Source organism: Gouania willdenowi, chromosome 3 (assembly GCF_900634775.1).
Source record: "Gouania willdenowi chromosome 3, fGouWil2.1, whole genome shotgun sequence".
In the NCBI taxonomy this organism is placed as follows: domain Eukaryota; kingdom Metazoa; phylum Chordata; class Actinopteri; order Blenniiformes; family Gobiesocidae; genus Gouania; species Gouania willdenowi.
The window spans coordinates 5446357-5473990 of NC_041046.1; the positions used below are offsets into that span (position 1 = coordinate 5446357).

Here is a 27634-nt window from a genome sequence, read left to right on the forward strand (position 1 = left end):
GTGTACCCCTTGAGCCTTTCTGTCATACCATGAGTACCCCCTCACTCATACGTGTTCATGATTCTCCAAAAGTAGAACAAAACACAACTGAATATTCAACGCAAGTAATTTTATTTCATCTTCTTATATTGAACAATTAATATTCAGGTATTATCTTCTTATTTAACTCAAATTAAACATAAAATGATGTTGGTTTCAAGACAATAAAAATGATAAATATAAGAAATAGTATTATAGGATTGTATTATTAATACTGTATTATTAATACTAATATAATGTGATTATATTGTTATTAATGAAAAAATAATAAAGTTGCAATTATAAAAAACAAGAAGAAATAAAAATAATAACTAAAATAAATACAAAACAAATAATTGACCTGACTGTGTTATATATAACTTTTATGACATTTACCACAAAAGGAGCTTCTTTGAATATGTCCCCTTTAAACAGGCATTTCAATTTTAAAAACAAGTCATAACGCACATGTACCATTTTATAGATGGACTTATAGCGACTGACAAAATTTTTTTATTATCTTGGAAATTCATTCTTAATTTTTCCACGTGCTCACGTACCCCTAGGGATATGCGTACCCCTGGTTGCGAAACACTGTTCTAAAGTACCCCCAGTAGTGCCACTGCGTACCCCTAAGGCAGTGATAGGCAACTCTATCACTATCTATATGTAATGTATCTGATCCGAGAGCCACATTATCAACATGTATGTCAGCATTTACAGTAATGACTGATCTGAACATTAATATGTCTGTGATTTTGATGTTTTGTCAGTTTGTAGTAAATTTGTGTGTTTTTGGAGACATTATGGGGGTTTTAGTTATTTTTTGTGTTCTTTTTTGTAATTTTCTGCATTTTTGTTATTGTTTTACTGTAATTTCCTGTCATTTTTGTGTAATTTTGTTGACAGTTTATGTGTCTTTGGAGCTATAATGTAATGAGTTGTTGTTTTTTTGTGTGTTTTCGTGGTCATTTTGTTTATTTAAGCTGTTGTTGTGTCTGTCTTTGTTGACATTTTGCGTTTTATGAGTCATTTTGTGTATTATTTCTTAATATTTTGTGCACTGTGCATTTTGCTGTTCATTTGTGTGTTCTGGGTGATATTTTGTTAATCATGTTGGGCTTTATATTCCTTCCAACTTTTTGAAATACAATTTTTCGGGATCTGTTTTGAGGGCCGGGCAAAATTGTGGCCCCCGTGCCGCCAGTTGCCTACGTCTGCCCGAGGGGTTCACATATATATCCTCATTTGAGAAACACTGGTTGAGATCTTCCACCTTTGCTTTTTTTCATTCAATAGTAAAACTTAAGACGATGTTTGAGTGTAAATTATTTTTTGTGTGTGTGCGTCTGTGTGCGTGCGTGTGTGTGTGTGTGTGGTTTGCTTTGTGGAAGAAGGAATTTCCCCCAGCAGTCCCCATCAGAAATAGAGCCTGTAATGAGCTGCAGCTGTCAGCACACACACACACACACACACACACACACACACACACACACACACACACACACACACACACACACACACACACAGTAGGGGAGGAAGCAGTGAGTCACTCAGCACCGTGCCGTCACACTGTATGCTGATGAACAGTTTAACTCATCAGACTTTTCATCACACAGCAGACGTTAACGTTCCACTTGGTCTCAGTATAAATACTTTGTAGAATTACATTTTGTAGCATGTTTTTTTATTACGACTAAAAACACACACGTTGTGTCATACTTTACTTTCTGTGTCGTTATCTCTTCTTCTGGAGTTTACGATGAACTGATGAATAATAACAATCTGCATTCCTTGAGTTAATTATATTCATGCAAATGTTCCCACAGTTTTGACTCAGTATTTTGTGTCGGTATCTTAACAATTTATAGGCTACGCATTTCTTTACCACATGAATACATTCAGGGCTGTTTTTGATCCGGACGATGTTGTAAAAAATAAAAATGAAATTAAAAAAACCCTCTATTATATAAATACCTTTAGTGGTGTGCATTGCCATGAATCTGACGATAAGAATCACAATTTGTATGTCACGATACAATGTATCCCAATACTAAACAATACAATATACATCACAATATCAATAATATAATAAGTACAAAATGGTATGAAATACAATTTATATCATTTTTTTTAAACTTGCAAGAACAAGTAAACGTTAACTAATTGTAATTAAAGTACAAATATCAAAAACAAGTGGTATGTTTATCAAACTGTAATATTAAATTTTTCTTTTGCTTCTACTACAGATTCTGATACTTGTAAATTCTTAAATATTTGTTTTTTAAAGTAACCACATACATTTATCAAAGTGCCCAGTATATTTTATATAAAGTGCCATCGACTCTCAACGTTTACTTGCTATGCGTAGACAGTATTAGTTCAATTAAATGTTTATTCGTTAAAAAACATGATTAACAAAATCGATTCGGACATTTTTTGGATTGATGCAATAATCGTGCAGTGAAACATGTCGATATATCAAAGAATCGATTTTTTTCTTACACCATTACGACCTTTCATTTCTGTCTACCTGATTTTTAGATTATTACTGATTATTTCCACATCAAGTTAGTGGCGCCGGACAACTCCTATTTTCACGTCAGCCACTAAGAAGAAGAGCATGAAGAAGGGGGCGGGGCATCAAGCAGAACCCAGACAAAACAAAACAAACTTCTCAATAAATTGCAGTTTTCTACTGATTTTTTACTTTATTACTATATTAATTGGAAATAAAGGTGCGTTCACACCGGACGCGACTTCAGCTACTATAGTTGCTGAAATTAGTCGCTTGAACAGTAGCTGTGTTTCTATTACACTTGTAAATGCACAAAATCTAAATAGTGCAATGAAAACCGGGAATGGAAACACCTGAAAACACTCAAATATGGATAAAAAGTTTTTACGCTTTCATGAGGAGGAATTTCAGACGTTTCCATATTGAAATGTGTCGCAAAAGCTCAATGGAAACACTTTTTCACATGACGTGACGTACCTGGTCACATGACGTGACGTACCTGGTCACATGACGTGACGTACCTGGTCACATGACCACTTCTCTCTGAGTAAACATGGCGCGGTACGTGTGGACAGAAGAGGAGACCAGACATTTGTTATCATTAGACTTAATAATTATTAGTGCCATATTAGACGTGAAACAACAAAAGGAACGCAGAGTGTTCTAAGGAGGTTTGGAGCGTCCATATTCCTGTAGAAGAAGAAGTCTCGCAGGATGAGATTTCACCAGAGTTACCAGGCTCCACAACAACCTTTAATAGAAACACCTTCAAAGCACAATTATACTTTGTCGACATTCAGAAATATCACTTCTATTTTGCTAAAATCTATAATGGAAAACCAGATAGTGTCGCGCTTTTTGGTCGCTTCATCTCTTCATTGCTCCAGTGACGACCGGGGAGTAGTATGAATAGTATGATTAGTATGAATAGTATGAATAGTATGAATAGTATAATTAGTATAATTAGTATGAATAGTATGATTAATATGAATAGTATGAATAGTATGAATAGTATGAATATTATGATTAGTATGATTAGTATGATTAGTATGAATAGTATGAATAGTATGATTAGCATGAATAGTATGATTAGTATGAATAGTATGAATAGTATGATTAGTATAAATATTATGATTAGTATGAATGGTATAAATAGTATGAATATTATGAATAGTATGAATAGTATGAATATTATGAATAGTATGAATAGTATGTGTTTGCAGCACTGAGAGGGCTGATCACTTCTTCTACAGTCGTACGTTTACATCACTTTTCATAAACAGTTTCACTTGTACTCATGGTTGAAAATATTTAACTTACAGAGTTACTAAAGAATGAGTTCACTCAGAATATAATTATAATTTAAAAAGCTTATTCAATGAGTATCCCACTTTCATTTTGTCTCCAGTAAGTAGAGGAAGTGTACAGCCCTCTCAGTGCTGCCTCTGCTCTACGGACGGTGACGACCAGGGGAAGTGACGTAGGGAGAAACTCGTTACCGATTGGTTGTCGTGACGCAGCGTCACTCAAAGTCGCATGAAAAGTTCACATTTTTTAACTTTGAGCGACTTCCAGCGACTCAGGACATGCAACAAAGTTGCTGGAGTTGCACGAATCACGTCACTTGTCAAACTCAAGGCCCGGGGGCCAAGTCTGGCCCTTCAGTGCATCTGAACCGGCCCCTCAGGAAAAAGTGAAAATGAATGATTGTGTAAATTACCAAATAATTCAGTTGTAAATTGTTGCTGTTGAAGGAACTCAGTTTTTCCCAAAACCCCGCAATTTTTCTCAAATTATTTCACAAAATTTCCCCAAATCAAATGGAAATTGGTCAAAAAAAAAAAAAAAAAATCAAAAGACATTTAAGTATATGTCACTTACTGCTTAAATATTGTTGATGCGTCTATACTTTATGTCTAATTTATAGCTGGAAGTGCAAACTTAGGCACATAAATGTTGAAATTGTTAATTTTCTTGCTTAAAACCCGAGGCCCACTTGTGATGGAACTGGTCCGCATTTGGCCCCTGAACCAAAATGAGTTTTTGACACCCCTGGTTTAGAATCCTACCATCATGTGAAAACATAAAGTGTATTATTTATTTAATTAATTAATTAATTAATTCAGTATTGTGATAACATCTGATCCTACTAAGGAACAGTTTCACTTCAAAAATTGTTGATTTTGGAACCAATTTTGACAAATTTTGTAAAATTGCTTATGATAAATTGCAAGATTTGTGGAAGAATTTAGGGTTATATCCACAATTTGCAAATAAAAATGACTGCATTCATGTGATATAAACAGAGTTTCATTAAATTGATGAATTTGAGATATCTACAGCTGGATTATTTGGTAATTTAGACTTTTAAAAATTTTAGAATTTTCTCTGTCATTTTACATTTTACTCTCTCCTGCAGGTTGAATGAGATGCTCTAAATCAGACATGGACAAGTGGTGGCCCGGGGGCCACATAGGGCCTTTGGTATAATTTTTTGCGGCACCCAAATTAAATGTACAACATGACAACAAAAAAAACAAAAAACAAAGCAAAATAAATAATACATTAAACAATACAAAGAATTACAACATTACAGGAAAATACAGTAAAAGTTAAGAAAACTGCTACAAAACCAACAAAACAAAACACAGCAATAAACAAAATTACTCCAAATAACACAAAATGACAACAAAAATACATACAGTGAAATTACGCAAAAACATATACAAAAAGACATAAAATTACTCAAAAACAACAACAGAAATACACAACATGACTCCAAAAAAAACATACAGTTTACACAAAAAAAGAACAGTAATGCACAAAAGGGAATCATAACAAGACAACAACAAACATACACAGACTGACAGAAAAACTCACAAAGTTACTATAAAAAACTTTTTGTTTCCTTTGTTAATGCTCACATTGGTCATTATTCTAAATGCTGACATAAACGCTGATAATAATGTGGCCCTACGATCGAACACAGTTTTGTGGCCCCCGCTGTGGTAGAAGTGACCCACCTCTCCTCTAAACGGCCGGATTTGGCCCCCGGGCCTTGAGTTTGACACATGTGGACTAAACTATTCTGAATAAAGAAAACTGAAATGAACTAGAGTCTGAATAATAGTTGATGCTGTTTACTTTTGTCCGACTACATTTTCCTCAGAATTCTGTGAAAAAAACATCTATAGATCATAATGTTGGATGAATAAGTGATAACACACATTTTAAAGAATCTCATTTAGTAAATCAGTGAATGAAACAGTATTTAATGCTTCATGAATAGATTTATTTCTATATTTTTATAATGGGACCAAGACTAACTCTTGTATTTTCACTTCATGTCCTAATCAACATCATTTCTATCATCAATTTGTGTATTTTTTTGTTGTTTGCTTGTGCTTTTTTTTTTTTTATTATTATTCATATTTTTCTCTTATTTTGTGTGTTTTTGTTGTTGTTTTGTATGTTTCTCTGTTATTTTTGTGTGTATTTTTTCTCATTTAGTGTGACTTTGTTGTCATTTTTTGAGTTGCTGGCAATTTATTTGTATGATTATAATTTTTAACTAAAAAATAAACATTGTGAAACCCCATATTTTTTTTTAATGCTTTCAATTGTAATTTTCTACACACTCTCTCTTTCTAGTAGCCCCTGTATTGCCATTGCGTACACGTACCTCCTTATGAGAACCACTGAGCTAAGGTATCTTTTATTAGTTGTAATAAAAACAAACAGTACGTGTTTCCAGATGAAGCATTGCTCCAGTACCTTCGACCGTCCTTTAATATATTCAGACTTTCCCTGCTGTTGAAACACTATACACTGTATATACTGTATATTTATATATATAGTGTCCACCAACCTTTGGTAGTAAACTAATAAAAGCAGCACTTCATAAGCGTTGTGCTCTGCCTGGCCCCGCCCTGCACGCTGACCTCTGCCAATTTTTATCTCATTTCACTCTAACTTTGTAGATCACACTTTAATTTTGAAGCGCGGAGCTCGGGACATTGATGAATAGGCTGCATCAAGGAGGGCTTAAATTACCCCTCTCCCTGGTGGCTACGCTGACCACGAGGAGAAGTGTGTGTGTGTGGGTGTGTGTGTGTGACCTAGTAACAGCAGACAGAGGTAGAAACAGGGCCGGTCAGCACTTGCCCTCTCAACCCTGCAGCAGCTCCACAGCACTGTGATCTACTCTATCTGTTTCACCTCCTTTTGGTCAATGCACTGTCTAGTTTTTCCACTAGAAGTGTGTGAGTGTGTGTAACTTTTAAGGTTGTTTGAGGAGAGACTAAATAACCCTGGCCTCCTTTCTTTCTTTCTTTCTCTCTGTCTTTCTTTTTCTTTGATGCAAATAAGCAGCGTCTCTTTCTTCTTCTTTCCTCCAGCGTTGAAGGCCAGCGTTGGAGGTCATTTAGAAAATTGATGAAACCATAACTAGATAATAAAAGAGTGTGTTTGTGTGTGTGTGTGTGTGTTGGGGGGGGGGGGGGGGGGGGGGTGAAGGCTTTGGCCAACAGCCACAGGCGAGGCCTTAGGGCTGAGGAGAAGAAAATCAAACATGTGGTGAAGAAACAAAGTAAAACTTTTAACGCACATTGACAACTTCAAAGAAACAATATGTTTTTATGATTCTCTGCAGCTGTGAATTAAATCGTCTGTTTTTCATTTTATTTACACTTTAAAATACATTTAAAATATTGTTTCTTACCAAAAACAGGCCTGGACAATATATTGAGATTCAAGATATATCAAGTTTTCTATTTTGACGATATAGAGAATTACAATATTGTCTATAATGATATATTCATTTTTTATTTGATATTTTATTTCTTATCAAAATACTTGTTTTAGGAGCTTTTGCTATTTCTTAGAAGAGCATGAAAAAAAACAAACAGTTTGACAGATTTCTGAGTGCGTCTTAACCCAGACAATCTGCTAAACAAGCCACATTACAGAACTCACTCACACGTACTGTCCCTTAGTGGAGAAAAAGACTAAAGTGGAACATATTGAGCAGCTGTTAATAAATGTGCCTGCATCAGCAAATTGAATGTATGTTGACATTTTTGAGAAAACAATATTACGATATGAGTTTTGGTTCATTTTGCCCAGCTCTAACCTAAACATGTAAATCTGTTCTGTTTAGAAACTCTAGATCTGTTTAGTTTGAACTTCTAAAGTGTGTGAATATCACTCATTAGGTGACTGGATTTAATTTCATCACATGTACATGTTAATATTCTGTCCAATCATGTTTGATGTTGTCTTAATTAGTGGATCTTTATCAGATGCTATTTTTTTTTTTTTACGCTCAGCCTCTTTGTGTTTACGGTGTGTGTGTGTGTGTGTGTGTGTGTGTGTGTGTGTGTGTGTGTGTGTGTGTGTGTGTGTGTGTGTGTGTGTGTGTGTGTGTGTGTTGAGGGAACTTTGGGAAACGGATGCGCCACTGCGCGGGAGTGCGTAAAAGGAGCCGCTGATTCACTTAAGAACAAGAACATTTTGGTGAACAATAAGATGAGGTGAAGCAATAAAGTTCACAGATCATAAATCATTTCAACAAAAAACAAAGTCTTTCAGTCATAGAAAGTGTGACATTAACACTGGGGGTGGGGCTACGGGAGCACGCACCGCACACGCATCTGTTAAAGTGTGTACAAATGAAAGGAAAGTCCCCCCCCCCCCCCCCACCGACTCCCCCAGAAGTGCTTGAAATATGAACATAACTGAAACTAAACAGCGCGACAACATGCACGAGCTCACGGAGCGCTGCGTAAAAACGCACACATACAAACACACACTCGAATGCACACTATCTCTCACGCACGCACGCACACGCACACGCACACACACACACACACACACACACACACACACGCACACACGCACACACACGCACATGCACACACACACACACCCACACACACACACGCACACACTTTATGTGCTGTGGCGCGCGCACCCATGTGTTATGAATGGTGGGATTTTTTCTGCTAATTTCAGAGAAACTTCCATATAGTTGCCATTTAAACAAAAGTCAATAATAACTTTTTTTTTTTTTTAATATAACAGGAGATTTGAACACACAGAACGTCATTTATGTTTTTCTTTTATTTCTCTCACGCACGGGCCTCTTTTTGGGGGAGAACATGTGAAAGTGTTGAGCCATAATTCAACACTTTGAGTTTATTTAACTTTCATTAAAAAAAAGTCCACATCTTGTAAGATAATAATTTAAAAAAATAAAATACAGTTTAGATGTAACATATGTTTTAAATGACGACATTCATGTTCTTCTCATGAATTCATCAAATTTACATTAGGTTAATAAAATGTTTTACAGATAATCACCTATATGTATCCTTAGTGTTTTTTCCTCTTTTTGTTTGTTTTTTTTAAAAAACCATATTTGTTTTTACGTCATGGGTAAATTGTGTTCTGTAATCTTTTTATTCAAATCTGATCTCTGATTTAACATTTTTCCCAAACAGAAAGATGACTATATACACAACCACAATTAAAACTTTTCTATGTTTTTACAAAGAATCAAAAGAGCACAAATAATTCCTATTTTTTCCCCCAAACAATGATAAGTGTAATACGTCAGATAAACGTCAGCACCATGTGTCCGACATGACATTTTCGTCATGTTTCATGTGGGAAATGATATTTTCACGTCCAATCTCTCCACATCCAAAGTTTCCAATGAGAAAGTGTGAAAATGCGCACCGGGGAAAAGGAAAAGAGTCACTGACCTCCGTGCACGCGCATCGGACGAATACTGGCTGCGTTTTGTTGCACATCAGGACTCTTTAAAAACATTTATTTAAGTTATTTCTGTAAAATATGTCCTGGTCTGTCTGTGTGCGCGCGCACACATTTTTCTCTATTAATCCAAGTCATTTTACGCACAGTTGAAAACAGTCAGAAAACACATAATTCCTGCTGGATTTTATAATTTCATTTTAATGCACGAGTGCGCGGTTTCGTCTAATGTGATAAATAATGTTTGCAACTTTTATTAAAGTTTATTCCCGAGGTCAGGTAATGGGAATCACAAAGGGGCTGTTTTGAGACATTTGTATTTAATTTTAACAAATAATACAGAGATGAAACGAACAGTGCTGAGTGTTTTAAAGGGTCAGAAATGACTAAAATAACTGAAAAAAGCAGAGAAAAAAAGCTGTTCAACTTTACCTGATGAAAATTATGGTGTTTTTGTTTCGACTATTTGTGAGAATCAGAGGAACTTTCTTTATTTGTCTCCAGTGCGGCTCAGTGCGCCGTGTGTATGTGCGTGTTTATGTGTTTGATTGTATACGAGGGGAGGGGTGATGTAGTATCACAGGGGAAGCGTGTGCACGCGTGTCTGAGAACGTGCGCGCGCGTGTGTGTGTGTGTGTGACACTGATGGATGCGCCAATGGAAAGACGGACAGATGCTTGGGCGGATCTAACGGCGCGCGGCGCAGGAAGCGGCGCACACACATTCGCACGCGCTCAGATCAGATGAGATCAAAGCGCCAGAGAGAAGCGGAACAGCGGACGCACGGACGGACGGACGCGGACCAGGAAGATTCTCCTCCGTCCTCGGTGAAGCACAGGAAACATCTGCGTATGTGCGCGAGTGTCGGAGCGCGTGAGGGACTTGGAGAGAACTCACCCGGTGGTTCTTCTGATCGCTCCACGAACATTTATCCACTCTTTCCATCACGCGGGGGATTGGATGAAAAACGCGTCCTAATATTTCCAAACTCCGCTAAACTTCTACAACTTTTTCTTCCTCCTTTCTTTATAAAGTGAGGAAGAGGAGGAGACACGCCCCCAGATCAACTGATCGATCTCCTTCTTCTTACCTGTGATGGAACAACTCTTCATCCTCGGTGACGGACCCCCGTGCGTTCCCTGGGTCGGTTAAAGAAACGTTCCCAAACGCACCGGTCCGTGCGCCTCACGCACGGTGGCAGCCTCCTCCTCCTCCTCCTCCTCCTCCTCCTTTTCTTCCTCCTGCACATTATTACAACAAGGGAAACCCAATCAAGCACGTATCTCATCGATTCGCACACGCACAGTTACGCGCGTCTTGGTACACGTGCACAGGCGTGCACGGACTCTCCCAGCGGTGAAGCTGCTCGGTTTGGATCGGATGGATTTTTTCCTCTGACGCGTTCCACCTGGGCTCCGTGTGAGCGCGAGGCGAGTCCCGTGGGAGAACCGGGTGAAGAGCGCGTGAAGTAAGTATCCGTGCGTGTGTCTGTGCACGTGTGTGTGTGTGTTTGTAAAGGCACACTCAGTCTTTGTGTGTGTGTTAAAATCTGCGCTGATTTTACGCACATCTGCCGCCAGATGTGCGCGACGGAATAAAGTGTGTGCGTGTGTGTGTGTGTGTGTGTGTGTCAGACAGTGAGTGAGAGGGCACTAAAGACAGCAGGAGGAGGCGGGGTAAGGTGTGGGGGGGTTGGGGTGGGGGGGTACGTGACGCCGTTCAGCAGCAGCAGCGCGGCGGTGGCGGTGGAGGCTGGAGCACAGAACAGACGCAGCAGAGACGCACACGCGCACAGACGCAGGGACGCACGGACGCTCGTGTCATGTTTGTCTGTCGATGCTTGTTTTTGGTTTTTCTGGACTTTTGACTGACGCACCCCCCTCTCCTCTGGTTTGATCCCTTCAAGCTTCGCCTGTTGCAGCCTCGGCTTTAAACGGACCGTGAGGCGGACCCGACCCGAAGAGGAGGGGGGGTGGACTGGACTGGACCCCCACCCACCCACCCACTGGCTGGCTGTCCCATTCCCACCACCTTCGCAACCATCGGCTTTTCCTCCATAGATTACATTTTATTTATAGGGAACTGCTTTCTCTGCTCCGCTCTATGTGGGAGTCCTGAGCACACGCACGCACCCGGGGGCGGGGGGGGATAGTGCATCAAAGCTCCAGTGATTCCCCCAGGCAGCCTCAGATCACCGTGGCCACGAAGCCGACATGCCCCGGAGGAAGCAGCAAGCGCCCCGGCGCGCCGCAGGTACTCCCTCACGCCTTCCTCCCTCCCTAACTCCCCTCTCCCTCACACACTCCCCCCTCCCTCCATAGCTTTCATTGAGATCGTCTCATCCACCAAATAGCACGTGGGGCTCATTTTTTGTTTTTGTTTTGATGTAATTTAAACAAACTTATACATTTGGATTTTTTCCTCTCCATGAATCCATAAATTGAACATTCATTGAATTGAATTTTTTTTTTTAACTTGTAGAATTCTCTAAACAAAAGCAGAATATTTCTGTATTTAGATTTTTGTGATTTTAAGGTGTGAACACAGGAATCTAGCTGTGCATCTGAAATACTTCCCATGAGTTAAATAATGTCATAAACTGTCATTTGACGCTCTATATTTTGCTTATTTAGCTTCATTTTTTATAATTGGAAGACAGAATAATGTAAAGATCAGTGCAGTGAATGCTAAATACACACATTTTTTTTTTTATAAATACATTTGAGTTTCTGTAATTAGATTTTTTTTTGTTTTTTCCAACTTGTATAAAAGTCAAAGATCAGTGATTTGCACAAAGTGGTTGTTTTTTTCTTCTTCTCTTCTACTTAAACAGTAGCTACGCTGTGTCCTTAGGGAGCAATAGACTGTGTGATTAGTGTAGTGGAGCCTGTGTGGGGGGGTCAGCTGACTGTCACTAACCTTTAATGTTCTTTTGTATTAGCCTTAAAAATAACCAGAATCAACTCTTTAAACTGTCGTAGTTTTGGACGTTGGTTTATTTATGTATTTGTATTTTTTTAGCGCTCAGCTTTCTAGTAACTTTACGATCACCTTTTACCTGAATCGTTTTCTTTATTTTCTATATTTATAAACCTTTGTCTCTTTTAAAATACAAATGCGCTCATTTCGGACTAAAGAGAATAAGTCCTTTAATGCTCCAATGTTACATTTTTATGAATTAACTTTGTATTTATTTATTTATCTGTATTTTTTGGCGCTTAACTTTCTAGAAACATTATGACCTCCTTTTACCATTTTCTTCATTTTGAACCTGACATACACTCATTTCTGAGTAAAAAGTCCTTTAATGCTCCAATGTTACATTTTTATGAATTAACATATGTATTTATTTATTTATCTGTATTTTTTAGTGCTCAGCTTTCTAGTAACTTTACAAACACTTTTTAACTGAGTCGTTTTCTATATTTTTACATTTATAACCTGACATACACTCGTTTTTTAGTAACGAGAATAAGTCCAGTGTGTGTTTGGTCCTGTTGGCTCAGATTCCAGATGGGAGTGTGTGTGTGTGTGTGTGTGTGTGTCCTGGGCTTTAATGGACAATTGCCATCTTTGATTTGACACTTGATTGATCTGCCGTCGTCCTGGCGATCCTTTGATCTGTTCATACCCGATGCGTGTCAATAAATCAGCCTTCAGCTCCTCGCCATTCGCTCCCTCGCTCTCGTTCCCAGGACTGAACTCTTGTCTGGCGTCGTCCAATAATAACGTCTATTAATTGAAGGAAACCAACAAACTGATTTGTGTTTTGTAAACACAAGCAGCCGGTGGTGGTGATTCATGCTTGGACTGTTGACATCGTGATTTGTAGCTAGCTGTCCTCGCGCGGCTAGCGTGTAGTAGCTTCTAGGTTTGAAGATGTGACTTTTTTTTGTGTTGCTGGTATGTGAGAATGAGTTTAGTTTGATGTAATCGTCTCACCCTCTGACAGCCACATTCATCAATGGCTCTAATGGTCAATCAGAGACTCACACAATGAGAATGTTTTAGCCCTAATGGACACCATGGTGGGGGAGGGTAGTTGTGGGGGGGTTGGATGGATGCGTCCTGGTAGGGCTGGGCAATATGGACCAAAACTCATATCTCAATATTTTTTTTCTCAAAAAAGACGATATACAATATAAATCTTGATATTTTTAACTCATAAATTCTAATTAAAGCACATTTATTAACAAATAGCTGCACAAAATGTGCCACTTTAGTCTTTTTCTCCTCTAAGGGACAGCACGTGTGAGTGAGTTCTGTAGTGTGGCTTGTTTAGGAGTAGGTCTGGGTTAATACGCAAAATGATCTATAAAATATAACAAAGGACACTGTTTGACTGTACTCTATGGATAATATTAAATAGTTGTATGATGTGACTTGAATTGTGTGGTTGTATAAATCAAAACAAGCAAACTCAATATATCTTGAGTCTCGATATATTGTCCAGCTCTAGGTCCTGTGATCAGTGAAAACTTTTATGATGAAACATGTCCGATAAAACTCAGAGTGGAAGAGGAAACGAGACATTGGTTCATTTGACGAGAACAAGAGAACAAATATGAGGTGGGAGAAGAAGGAGGGAGGGGTTTTATTATTTTCAACTATCAACAACCTCCCAAATCCCCCCCTTTACTCACCCCCACCCCCCAGTCCTTCCCTCCACTTGCGTGTGCGATTGGGCAGCCCTACATGGCTCTGAAAGAGTGATGACAAACTGATGACAGGAGAACAAATATTGGGTCTTAATTGGAAATTTGGGGGACGATCAATGACCCCAACTTTTATTGACACACCCCAAACCCCACAGTGAAATATCTATTTTTCTTTTCCACACTTTGATGTTTGATACAATTTGAGCTTCAAAAACTGTTGTTTTAAAAGTTGTGTTTTAGCGTAGCAGCTAGCTACACTGATCATGTAGCCATGCAATCATTAAATTAGGATTAAAGGTAAAAGTTATATTTCCAGCGAGTTATTTTTGTCTTCCTTTATGAAATAATATGTAAAGCTTTCAGGCATTTTACTTTGAAATGTACTATCAATCAGTAGGTGCCTCTGAGGAAGACTGACAGCTGGCAGTCGAAACATAAAGTAAATAAAGTAAATTTCAATGTACATTTCCTGAAAAAAATTGTTTGAATTAATGAATCCTTTAACATATTAAAAGTAAAAGTTATTTTCTAGACTTTTTTCTCTTTACATATCGTCTCCATCAGCGTTTTCCAGTTGTCATTTGTGAACAGATACGTTTGCCTCATCTCTATCACAGAGGAGAAAGTAACAGATTAAAAGTACTCACGTTACTGTAATTCAGTTGCTTTTTTGGGTATTTGTACTTTTTTTTTTAGTATATTTGTAAATCAGTAATTTTACTTGTACTTAAGTACATTTTAAAAGAAGTAAAGTAATTTGTTACATTTCTACACCCAACCACTACAGAGTAAATTATATATTTGTTTTGCTTTAAAATGATTAACGGACTTTGTGAAACTACAGAAAATGAAATGACCAGACAACAATCAAATGCATCACATCATAGCCGACCAATCAGATTAGACGTAATACAATTTGCCAAAACAGCATTAAATACTGGTTATTTTCTCAGTTTATAGACGTATCTATACTTAAAGCCTGATATATATTTATTTATTTTTTTAAATTTGAATTTAATTCATTGGTGTTTTTTTATTTAAAAAATTAACTGTACATTTTGACAAACCTTTTATTTAATACAGATGCCTTTGTGGAAAATAAATTCAGTTATTTTCTTCCTCTTTAAGTTTCTACATGAGATGTTTACTGTATGTAAGGGAACCGTACCAAGATTTAATAGCAAAAATAAACATGGTTGTGATATTAACTCATAACTTTTACTCTGAGTATTATTTAATTGAGCTACTTTTTACTTGTACTTGAATATTTTATGTATGACCTACTTGTACGTGTACTTGAGTACAATTTCAATAAGTAACACTTAATAGATATAACAGTTTTTACACCTCTGTCCAATCCCTTCACGAACCCACGCGTTCTTCTTCTTCTCTCCTAAAATGGGTCCCCCCCACCCCTCACCCCCACCACCCCCACACACACTTCCCACGGCGGTGACAGAGCGCACTCAGCCATCTCCAAAGAGGAGTACGTTGTGCCAGCTTCATTAGCGTTCTGCTAATTAGCTTAGCATGTTTGACGGATCCCCGACAGGCCCAATGACGACCAAAGATGACAAGCTACGCAATCGCCGTCACGCTCACCAATTACATCAGGATGTAACGGACATGAACTTACGGCATCATAATTCACCCCTGGCTCCGCCCCCCTTCAACTTGCCTTTTTTTTCTCTTTTCTACCCAGGTGAATCTTTAAACCCGTTTGTATGCGTGAGAGAGAAGCTAGGCTTAGCATGCTAACCAGGAAATGGTTGTGCACGTTAGGGTTTTACCTGGATATGTCGCCTTTTCATGTCTTGTCTGGGGATATTTTACCAATCATTGATATTGTTCAGGTTTCCAAGGGACCCTGAACGCATCTCGGGGAACGCGTTAATATAAGAGGCTGTAACTCCGCTAATATTTACTCTATCTGAGTATTATATTTCAGTTTCTGAAAGCTAAGGAGTTGCTCTTTGCAACCAATATGGCGTCATTGCAGTGATTTTAGTCACACGTGACATAATCATTACGATGCCGCTTTCTTTTGACGAAATTGTCACACACGAGGAAAAAAGAAAGAGAGCTTTAAAGAAACCGAATAACAGTGGATTTAATTGAAAAGACAATTTAATGAGTATATATTTGATAATGATTTACTGTTATATATATATACATATTTATATATAGTTGCAATGTCTAGGAGGAGATGTTTGTCATTGTTTAAATGATTGAGAGATTTTAAGACGATTTATTTGAGCTATTCCATTGACAGATTATTCTAATGAATAATAAAGGTGATTGACTTGAGTCGCCACTGTTCTCAGATTGTTTTTTAGGTCTTTTTTTTTAAACCTTATTGACAATAACAACCTGTATTTTGCTGTTACAAGGTAGATTTAAAAAAACACTGAGTACTTTGAGTGTGTCGAGGTCGGCCCAGGTGTTCTCTTTTTTTTTGTAAATCAAAATATGGTCACCCTAGTGTATACTGTACGTCCCCACAGAACTCTGTTTATTTTTCATCACATTCTTTATCCGAGGGCTTCAAAGCGAGGCTGTAGACCAAACAGATGATTGTTGTGTGAGAAACGAAACACACACACACATCAAACATATCTTATAGGTTAGATAGAAGTCAAAGTGTGTGTGTGTGTTTGTGCGCGCGCGTGTGTGTGTGTGTGTGTGTGTGTTCAGATTGATAACGGGTGACACTGGTCATTATTAGCTGCTCAATGACACTTTTGGCGAGCGGAAGCATTTTTTCAGCCACGTTGGTATATTTCATAAATCCCTTTCATCAGCACGGTGTCCAAAAAAAAAAAAAAAAAAATGGCTAAGCATGATTTATGTAAATATTAGCATCGCGACAGATCTGCTTCTGTCCAAAGCAGGAGATAGATGGCAGCTGAGGAAGGAAAGCAGCTGATATCTGTGATTTCCCTGCAGCCGCTCGGCGTGAAAGAGCGTGTGTGTGTGTGTGTGTGTGTGTGTGTGTGTGTGTGTGTGTGTGTGTGTGTGTGTGTGTGTGTGTGTGTTTCCAAGTTGTGCGTGATTGATCGTAGATGAGAGCGAGAGATTAATCATGCTTGATGTGTGTTAACGTTGCACTCACGGTAGATCTGAGTCGAGATGCAGTGGCCCATTTAAATACACTCACACACACACACACACACACACACACACACACACACACACACACACACACACACACACACACACACACACACACACACACACACACTCACCTTGTTTGACAATGAACAGCTCACTATTTTAGGAACTAAAAGGGAACGCGTTATATTTACATTTAAGTCTAAATCTTTCCCCACATTGCTGCTGATAATTCATATTGTGTCTGAATTCCATCTGATTAATTATATTTCATCGGACAACATGGGCCCCACAACTCCAACAACTCACTAAAGGACAGAAATAGACAAAACAACACTATAGAAACACTCAAAATGACATGGAAATTACACAAAATAACTAAAAACACACAAAATGACAAAAAAAAATACATAACAGCAGCAAAAAAAACACTAAAATATTCCAGAAACACACAAAATGACATGATTAATACACACCACATCCTCTCAGTGTGTGAGTGTGTGTGTGTGTGTTAAACCGTCCGCTGGTCAACTCATTACACCCCATGCTGCTATGCATGTCCATCTTTAGAGCACTAAGTGTTTGCAGCTATTAATTATTCAAGCTTTTAAATAAAAAATGAAACAATATCTTTAGTCGTCGTGGTTTTCATTCCCAAAATGTTTATAGCCTCTGATTCATGTCTTCCTTATTATTATTTCCCCTCAGCAGTTTAGGAATGTGCCATAGCTATATAAAGGGCCTATAAATACAAGCGTGGTCTAAAGATGGTTTCAATCCTTCAGAGACAGAAACGTGAAAGTTATTCATCGTCAAAGTGTTGGTCAACGTCATGTTGGAGATAAGGTGGATGCATTTGGATCAAAAGTACATGAAAGGAGGGATATATCTTTACTTTTAAACCATCAAAAACATCACTCACTGAAATTCTGATTTACAGCCTATGTGGGATTTTATAAAGTTAGTGTAAGAGTTAAAGAAAGAGTTTGAGTTTAAATCCCATGAGTTTCCATGTTTGTGTTGCATCCTCCAAAAATACGTAGGATTAACCAAAGAAGGAAGGAAGGAAGAAGGGAAGGAAGGAAGGAAATAAGGAATAACTGTAGGAGGGAAGGAAGAATGGACAGAAGGAAAGAAGGAAGGAAGGAAGGAAATTAGGAGGTAAGAAAGGAAGGAAGGAAGAAAGGAAGGAAGGAGGAAAGAAAGAAAGAAAGAAAAAAAGAAAGAAAGAAAGAAAGAAAGAAAGAAAGAAAGAAAGAAAGAAAGAAAGAAAGAAAGAAAGAAAGAAAGGAGGAAGGGGAAAAACAAGCAAGTAAACAAATGACAATGATGGTGTGTGTGGGGGGGGGTTCAGAAGGAAGAGAAGGAGGGAGGAGGGTAAGTGTGTTATGCTCATCCCCCCCCCCCCCGTCATGGCGCCCATTATGTTGACAGCTGTCAATTAGAGCTCTCTGCTCTCTGGTCTCTGGTTCTGTATTTTCTCTTTATTGCAGCTCCAGTTGATGCTGTCATTTAGCCCTGAGCGTTATCACCAGGAGCTCAAACAGTCAATAGCTGATGCATCAGCACTTATTTCTTAAATTGGCTCACAAGGCTGCATCCTCTCCTCATTGCCCCCCCCATCCACATCCCACCCCCCATCATCCTCCACAACATCAACCTCCACCAACCCAATTCTTCTCCTCTTCTCAACATCACTTTGAGAGAATCACCACAATGTAAAAGCATTTTTATAATGCGACACATCCAAACAAATAGGTTTAATAAGACCAGTTTATTACCACGAATGATTATTATGATTAGTAATAGGGCTGGGCCATATGCACCTAAATTCATATCTCAAGTATATTTTTCAAAATGGCGATATACAATAAAAATTGTGATATTTTGAATCCAATAAAGCAGTGGTTCCCAACCTTTTTTTTTTTTTAATCGTGACCCCATCAAAAAAATATTTTTATTGATTTTATTTTTTTTACTGCATTTTTTGTGAATTTATAAGCTTTATATTTGATAAAGTGAATGTATAGAATACAGTTGTTAAAGATTGTGTGTTGTTTTAATTGAAAAATAATAATAATAATTTGAAAATTTCTAAAATATATTTGAGTTTTTCAGAAATTTCAGGCCATCCCAAGGTTAAAAAATACTGCAATAAAGTCTGTCTGGGTTAAATTTACAAGATGTTTTTTTTATTAACAAACGGTGCTGTCCTCTCTGGGACAGCACGTGTGAGTGAGTTCTATTGTGTGTCTTGTTTAAGGGTTGGTCTGAGTAAGATGATATAACTGAGCTTCACATTCTGCTCTAAGATGCAGTGAAAGCAGCTATAAAATAAAATATATAGTTAGAGGAGATGTTGTAAATTTTAATATTGTCAAAATAGAAAACTCGATTTATCTTGAATTTCGATATATTGCCCAGATCTGATTTTATGAGTTTATTTCATTAGAATGTGTTGGTTTATTTAAACTATAATGTGTTAACAGGAAGGGTTGAATTTAATTCAGAATTATGATTTTAATCAAGTTTAGACTACATATTTAGAACAAAATTGCTCATTTTATCAGCATTAATACTTAATATTAAATACTAAAACATTTGATCCTAAGCGTGTTTCAGTTAATATTCAGTCTGGTTTGAGGTAAAACTAATGCAGGTTATTAACCCTGGAACACTATAGTTAAAATTAATAACATCGTCACTGTCGCCGGGTAATATTTACCCAATAAATAAACCCAATAAAAAGTAATCACAATTAAAACAACATCTGTGTTCTTTTATCTTCAACTATGCCATACCTAATAATTAAAATTAAAAAGCTACCAAGGGTGGAATCTAAGAATATTAACCAAAATAACTGAAAAATGAGGAACGTTAGAACAAAGAGAAAAACAAAAACAAATGTAACTGTAAACTTGGCATTTGAGTCTTTGATTTGGTAAAAAATGATCACTTGACTAAAATATGTTTATCACCATATGAATTTCCTCAGAAATAACCACTTTGTGATGTTTTATTTACAACTACTGAAGTAAATAAAAACAGTATGGATATTTCAGGACCACTTATTCCTTAGATACAGTCAGTACATACAGGCTAATAATAATGGGTCACTATCACTATTGATGGGTCAAAATCACCCCAACATGTGTCTGGAGGAAAAAGTGGGTTTTCAAGGACAGCAAGGGAACACAATACAGTGTAAAATGATATACAGTTAAAAATATATAAAACAATGTTATGTAAACAACATCTTCTTGAGTTAATGTATTTGATAACACATGATCGTGTCGGTCAATACGTACCAAATGCTCATTTCTTGCTACAAAACAAGCATGAATATTAAGCCGTCATGTTGGTAGTTAAATAAATCTTTACCCACACAAATAAAATCTCTATTTTCTTCCAGAATAGTCTTTTTGTTAGTTTAGTCATTTTACCAGAGATTTAAAACTTATGTTTTGCCACAGGTGTAAGAAAAGTTGATGGTCTGTAGATGTTGCAGGAGGTGAAGTAGGAAGGTGCTGAGTCACTGCACAATGTGACTTATTTTTAGCTTAACAAATGGTTTTATCATGATTTTATTTGAAGTTAATGTCATTATTAATCAATCCCCTCTGTAAAAAATAACATCTCATTATTTAAATATATGTTTATTAAACCATAGGGAGCCATTGTAAAAGAGTCAAAGAGCCTCATGAGGCTCTAGAGCCGCAGCCCAAGAGTAGGAGAACATCCACACCTTCTAAAACATCATGAAAATTATGTCATTACGTTTTAAAATCACCCACCGATAGTGTTCAGATCATATATCTCCCAAGTTGTCCCATAATGCGTTTTAATCAGATACAGTAACATTGTGTGTGTGTGTGTGTGTGTGTGTGTGTGTGTGTGTGTGTGTGTGTGTGTGTGTGTGTGTGCACACGCACTCACTGTGTGTGACACCCAATCACAGCAAAGACTCATAGCACAGAAAATTGTAATGCAAACATTTGACGCTGCAAAGAAAAAACCCTGAATTAATTTACATTTATTATTATCTCAACATTCCAGAGAAGATTTTAGTTTGGATTCATAACGTTAAGGTTTGGGAGAATGTGACGACTTTATGTGCTGCAACGTGGACAACACAACTTTATTTGAGTTTTATACGTTTGGTGTGTGTGTGTGTGAGTGTGTGTGTGTGTGTGTGTGTGTGTGTGTGATGAAAGGACTGAGGCCCTGGTAATCAGGGCCAGCCTGAGCGGGCTGACAGCGTCTTCCTCTTCTTTCCACACACACACACACACACACACACACACACACACACACAAAACGTTGATTTTAATTTTAAACTCAGGTTTGACCAGACATTAGAGGGGGGGGGGGGGGGGGGGGGGGGGGGGGGGGGTGTCCAGATATTCTCTGGCTATGTACTGTGAACACATGCCCGTAAAGTCCATGTAAACATTCACATTTCTCCGCTAACACAGCATTAATAACTTTATTTATTAATTTATCATGTTCATGTCTCATAGAATTAAACCAGAGAATCACACACGCTATTTTATTTTGCACCCACAAATAAACCCCTTTATAACACTACAGAGTACAGTATGTACACCTCTTTGTACATCCAACCTTTAAACACATAAATGACAACTCTACTTAAGCTCCTCCCACTCTATGAATACATACTTCCTACGGCCACTGTACTAGTTCCTTCTAAAAAGAATCATCTAAAATAAACATGAGAACTATAAAGCGATACATACTCACAATGTTATCAAAGGCTTGAGACGAGTTGCAGATGCCAGATTAAATCACACGTCACGCCATGTTGCCATTTTTTCTAAGTACAAGTCACATGACACCACGAGGACACTCACTTCCTTAAAGTGACCACAGCACAAAACAGAAAGACTTCTTAGTAAACATATCAACAGAAACACTCTTTAAACAGATGAACTGTGTAACAGCACACAGAGTATGAAGCACACTCTGTATATTGGACAGTAATTACAGTAGAGCTTTAAAGAAGACGTGACCTGGCCTGAGAGAACACGACCCAAACCGTCCGACCAGAATGGAGTCGATGTCTTCATGTGGTTGAAGCTACACTGTTTATATTGGATGATAATTATGGTTATCAAATGGAGAATACACACAGGCAGCATCAAGGGCAGCTAAGTGACTGCAGGGGTCCTCGAGGTCCTCAGGTATAGTCATCTGAGCAGATCACCTGTATTGAACAGACGGTGCGACTGATGTATGTGTTTCAGATTATTCAGATTAAAAAGAGAGTTAAAACAACCCTTTTGTGTGCAACAGTTATTACCACAGTTCTGATTTAGAAAAGAAGAAAACTACAGAAAATCCCCCCACGTTGTTGAAAAGCGAGCGTAGGGTGTGACATCACTTCGTAGGGGAGAACATTTTCAACGTCAGGGGCCCCGACACTCAACAGCGCTGGCGAGAACCATACAAGGAGTTTTACTTGGTGGACGGTGCGATGGTGTAATGGTGATGTGTACTACGTTTAATCTGATTGGTCGACTATGATGTGATGCATTTGATTGTTGTCTGGTCATTTCATTTTTTGCAGTTTCGCAATGTCTGTTGATCATTTTAAAACAAAAAAATAATGATTTACTCAGTAACGGTTGGGTGTAGAAATATAACAAATCACTTTACTTCTACTTAAGTACAAGTAAAATTACTGCCTTAGAAAAATACTTATAAAAGTAACTCAATTACAGTAACGTGAATACTTGTAATACATTACTTTCACCTCTGCTTCTTGTTTCTATTTGGATCAGTTTTCAGATGCAAATAATTATTCTCACCCTGAGTTTTTTGTACGTGCGTGCGTGTGTGTGTGTGTGTGTGTGTGTGTGTGTGTGTTTAGTAGTGGGTTCCGTCCACACACACTTTGCTTTGTGTTCTTGGGAGTAAAAAAAAAGTCAGGTGAGAAAGAAAAAGAGGAGTCAACTAAACTACGGCGGTAAAAAAAAAAAAAAAAAGAGAGAAAGATGAGAAGAGTGTGAGAAGGGCTGGAAGTGGAAGGCTGTTTTATTTTATGGTGCGAGGAGGGCCTGTTGCTAATTAATGTTTCTTGGTGGGTTTGTGTCGGAGCTGAGTAATGTTTTTGATCTTTATGCCTGATAACTGCATACCTAATGAGATTTCAAAGCTGGTGGAGATGGGACTTTCTGCTCCCCGCAATTATTGACAGATGCCTTTTCTCCGCCACTGGCTGCTGCGCCATAAATCCTTCCTCAGTAATGAGCTTGAGAAGTGCCACCCTGCCAGTGAGCTAATGAAACTGAGCAAGGAGGGTAAGGGGGGGGGGGTGGGGGTGTAAAAGGGTGCATCACACTTCTCTGACACATTTTTCCTCTTTAAATGCACTCTGCAGATGTCAGCTGCACCTTGGCTTCCAGCGACAGGGGAGAGAGAGTCAGGGAGGAACCTTCACTTTATGAGAAGTTACAGGGCGGAGTGGGGGTGGGGGGGTGGAGGGGTTGTTACTCAGGTTACAACCCCATGTTAAGGCTATTTGTCTTTATTTGGCTGTTTGATTTGAAATCCTAGGATGTGTGTTGCCATGTGTTTCCCCGCACCTTCACCTTATTTTTCCCACATTGGCCACGTTTACATGAGAGCTTTAATTCCCCTTTAATTCAGAATGAAAGTTAAATCCTCTTCAAACTGACCTTGTAAACACCTAATTCCGAAAAAAAATTACAATTCCGAAATAAACTTAAATCCAAATTAAGTGGCTGGTTTATTCTGATTTTATACAACAGCTAGTTCCAACCAAGTGATTTGATTGGACGACTTTTTACGGATCATATCACTCCACTGTACAGCTGACCTAAATACCGTTATTTACTGTTACATCTTTTGCTACACACCTCAGTACACTGTCACCTCAGGACACTGTCACTACAGTACACTGTTACCTCAGTACACTGTAACTACAGTACACTGTTACCTCAGTACACTGTCACCTCAGTACACTGTTACCTCAGTACACTGTAACTACAGTACACTGTTACCTCAGTACACTGTCACTACAGTACACTGTTACCTCAGTACACTGTAACTACAGTACACTGTTACCTCAGTACACTGTTACCTCAGTACACTGTAACTACAGTACACTGTTACCTCAGTACACTGTCACCTCAGTACACTGTTACCTCAGTACACTGTCACCTCAGGACACTGTCACTACAGTACACTGTTACCTCAGTACATTGTAACTACAGTACACTGTTACCTCAGTACACTGTCACCTCAGTACACTGTTACCTCAGTACACTGTCACTACAGTACACTGTTACCTCAGTACACTGTCACCTCAGGACACTGTCACTACAGTACACTGTTACCTCAGTACACTGTCACCTCAGGACACTGTCACTACAGTACACTGTTAAAATAAACAAACAAATCATAATCTTTACTGTTAGCTAATGATGAAATGCACGTATAGAACTGTTGTATGAAAGCAATATCACACTAGAGGTTGTGCTGTTGTGATGAAATATCAGCGCTGGTGTGATTATCTACGGCAGAATCACACTAGTGCTGTTATTTCATCACAACAGCACAACCTCAAGTGTGATATTGTTTAATTAATTATGAGTTGAATAATTCCTCAATCTTGTAAACATTTATTTCAGCTTTAAATTAATTCCGGTCATTCTGCGCATGCTTGTTGTGCTCGTGCTGGTTCTGTCGTGATGACGACATAATCCAAGATGGCCGCCCGAAGCAAGCGTTGGACTGGAGCATAGACGATTTATTTAATAAGAGCTTTAGAAGACATGAATGTAATGAAAATAGTGGATGGACTGAAGCATAAACATGAGGACATTCACAGACATATTACACACACACACAGAGACATTACACACACACAGACATCAGAAAACTAAACAGGCTTCATCAGGGACGTTTGTTGTGTCCAATCAGAATCCTTCCCATCCCCCAGATTTAAAGCAGAATTACTATTTCCATGTAAACACGAGGCAGAACACTTTCATTCTGGATTATAAAACATCATGTAAACGTAGCCATTGAGCTGCTCATTCCTGTAACTCAATCAAGGAAACGAAGAAGAGCTGCAACGCACGTTTGCAGTGTGTGTGTGTGTGTGTGTGTGAGGAGTAGCGCTGCCTCACTTGCCAAACAGTTGATTTCCCTCCTCTCATCATTCACACCATACATCACAGACCCAACCCGCTCTCCTGACACAATGACGTGTGTCATTTATCAAACTGGGCCTTGCCAGGTCCCAGTGTGTGTGTGTGTGTGTGTGTGTGTGTGTGTGTGTAGATAAGCACATATGTGTTATGGTGTGTAGGTCAGTCTATTGCTCCGCCTCTGAGCTCCTGTGGTTGAAATCAGAAGCTCTGTTTCCAACATAAAAGCACTATTTTTAAAGTTTCAACTAAGTATAACAGCACTTTAAATGTGTTCTATTAGGGATGCACCAAAATGAAAATTCTTGGCTGAAACCAAAACCCAAAAATGATTAAATCATGGCCAAAACGCCGAAACACGAAATAAATTAATATGCAAATTCTTATTCCCATTGCATTTATGGCACTGAATGTGTACTAACCTCACTACATATAAAACATTGCAACTATATGAAATAATATTAATGCTTCAAAGAATAAATGATGTTTATTTAGGACTGACATTTCAACAATGTAATATAAAATAAAAAAAATAAAATGTTTAACTTGAACCCACGTATACATTAAATATTGTTGAGTAAAATTAACCCTACTATTAATTATGGGTTGGGAACCAGAGGGTCGCCGGTTCAAGTCCCAGTACGGATTAAAAGAACAGAAGTTGTTCTGGTAGCTGGAGAGGTGCCCTTGAGCAAGGCACCAACCCCCAACACTGCTACCTTCATTGTAAAGCGACGTTGAGTACCTAGAAAAGCGCTATATAAAATTGATGTATAATAATAATAATAATAATAATAATAATAATAATAATAATAATAATAATAATAATAATAATAATAATAATAATAATCGCCTTGTTTTGGTGAGAAAAGTGTTTCAGGCGAAAACCAAAAATCCGCTTTTGTTTTTGGCCGGAATTTCAGTGCATCACATGTTTCCATTGAAGGTTGTTTTGGGGGCGGAGCCTGGTAAGTCTGCTGAAATCTCATCCCGTGAAACTTCTCTAGAGGAAGATGGACGCTCCAATCCTCTTTTAGAACACTCTGTATTCCTTTGTTGTTTCACGTCTAATGTGACACTAATAAATATTAAGTCTAATGATAAGAAATGTCTGGGTCACGTGTCGCGCCATGTTCTCTCAGAGAGAAGTGGTCATGTGACCAGGTATGAAATTGTGGAAAAAAGTGTTTCCATTGCGTTTTTGGATTACATTTCAATATGGAAACTAAAAAAACTTCCTCATGAAAGCCATGAAAGTGTTTTTTTTATGAATTTGAGGTGTTTCATTACCAGTTTTCATTCATTATTTCCAAGAGTGAATTCAAATATCGTTAGGAAGTTTTGACGCTTTCATGATGAGGATTTTTAGACGTTTCAAGAATTAAATGTGTCACAAAAGTGCAATGGAAACACTCTTACACACGTCACAGGATGTGACGTACCTGGTCACATGACCACTTCTCTCTGAGAAAACATGACGCGGTACGTGTTAGATTTAATAACTATTAGTGCCACATTAGGTGTGAAACAACAAAGGATGCAGAGTGTTCTAAGGAGGTTTAGAGCGTCCGTCATCAGTTACCAGGCTCCGCCCCCACAACAACCTTCATGGAGACATTAGACTTTGTCGACATTTAGAAATATTGTTTTTAATTTGCAAAAACCCAGCTACATCTTGTGATGTATAATTGTCTGAAAAACCTCCTCATGAAAGCGTCAAAACTTTTTAGCGATATGTGAGTGATTTTCCAAAATTCTGGTGTTTTTATGAAGTCATTTTTAGCGCATTTCCAAGGGTGAATGAAACGCACCTAGAGAAAGAAGAGGTCAGAGGAACTTTGACTGCTTTCACCTGTTTCACTTGTTTCTATGAATTTCTGCACAATGCATTATTGATGCAGCGACTACAAAAAGCATTTTACACATAATTACTCATGGAACATATCCTTAGCTATAAGTGCTATCCACTGTAAATCACTCCTCCTTTCATGGTTTGTACGTCAATAACAATCAGTAGATGTGTCTGTGTTTCTGTGGAGCTTCCCTGGGGTTGCTAGCAGGCATGTATCAGTCATGATGTCTTATCTAACACGTAAACACAGAGACTCTCCCATGTGGGCTCGGCTATGGGCCGCTCGCTCACACATCTGCACTCCTCCCTGAATCAAAGCGAGGCCTTTTACAAGATGGATGCACCTTAAGAAAAGAGCTTGTTGATGGATATGAATCTGGCCCCCGCCATTCATCACTCCTATATTATTTAGACTGGATCTGTACAGAGCTGTAACCTGAGGGACGTCAGCGTATGTGTGTGTGTGTGTGTGTGTGTTTGAGGACATGGCAGGTGAGAAGGAGGTGGG

General features: G+C 38.2%; 1 protein-coding gene across 2 annotated transcripts in view; it reads left to right on the forward strand.

Annotated features, from left to right (window-relative positions):
* The first annotated feature begins 10082 nt into the window (after positions 1–10082).
* Positions 10083–27634, forward strand: part of tshz3b (teashirt zinc finger homeobox 3b) — a 49972-nt gene continuing 32420 nt past the window's right edge. The window contains exons 1-2 of one of the 2 annotated variants that reach the window (XM_028437361.1): positions 10083–10778; positions 11217–11563. In XM_028437361.1, coding sequence (XP_028293162.1) covers positions 11524–11563 — 40 coding nt within the window. In that variant the 5' untranslated portion in view covers positions 10083–10778; positions 11217–11523. Of the gene's footprint in view, positions 10779–11100; positions 11564–27634 lie in introns of those variants that run through there. The other variant, XM_028437371.1, reaches the window with a different exon arrangement.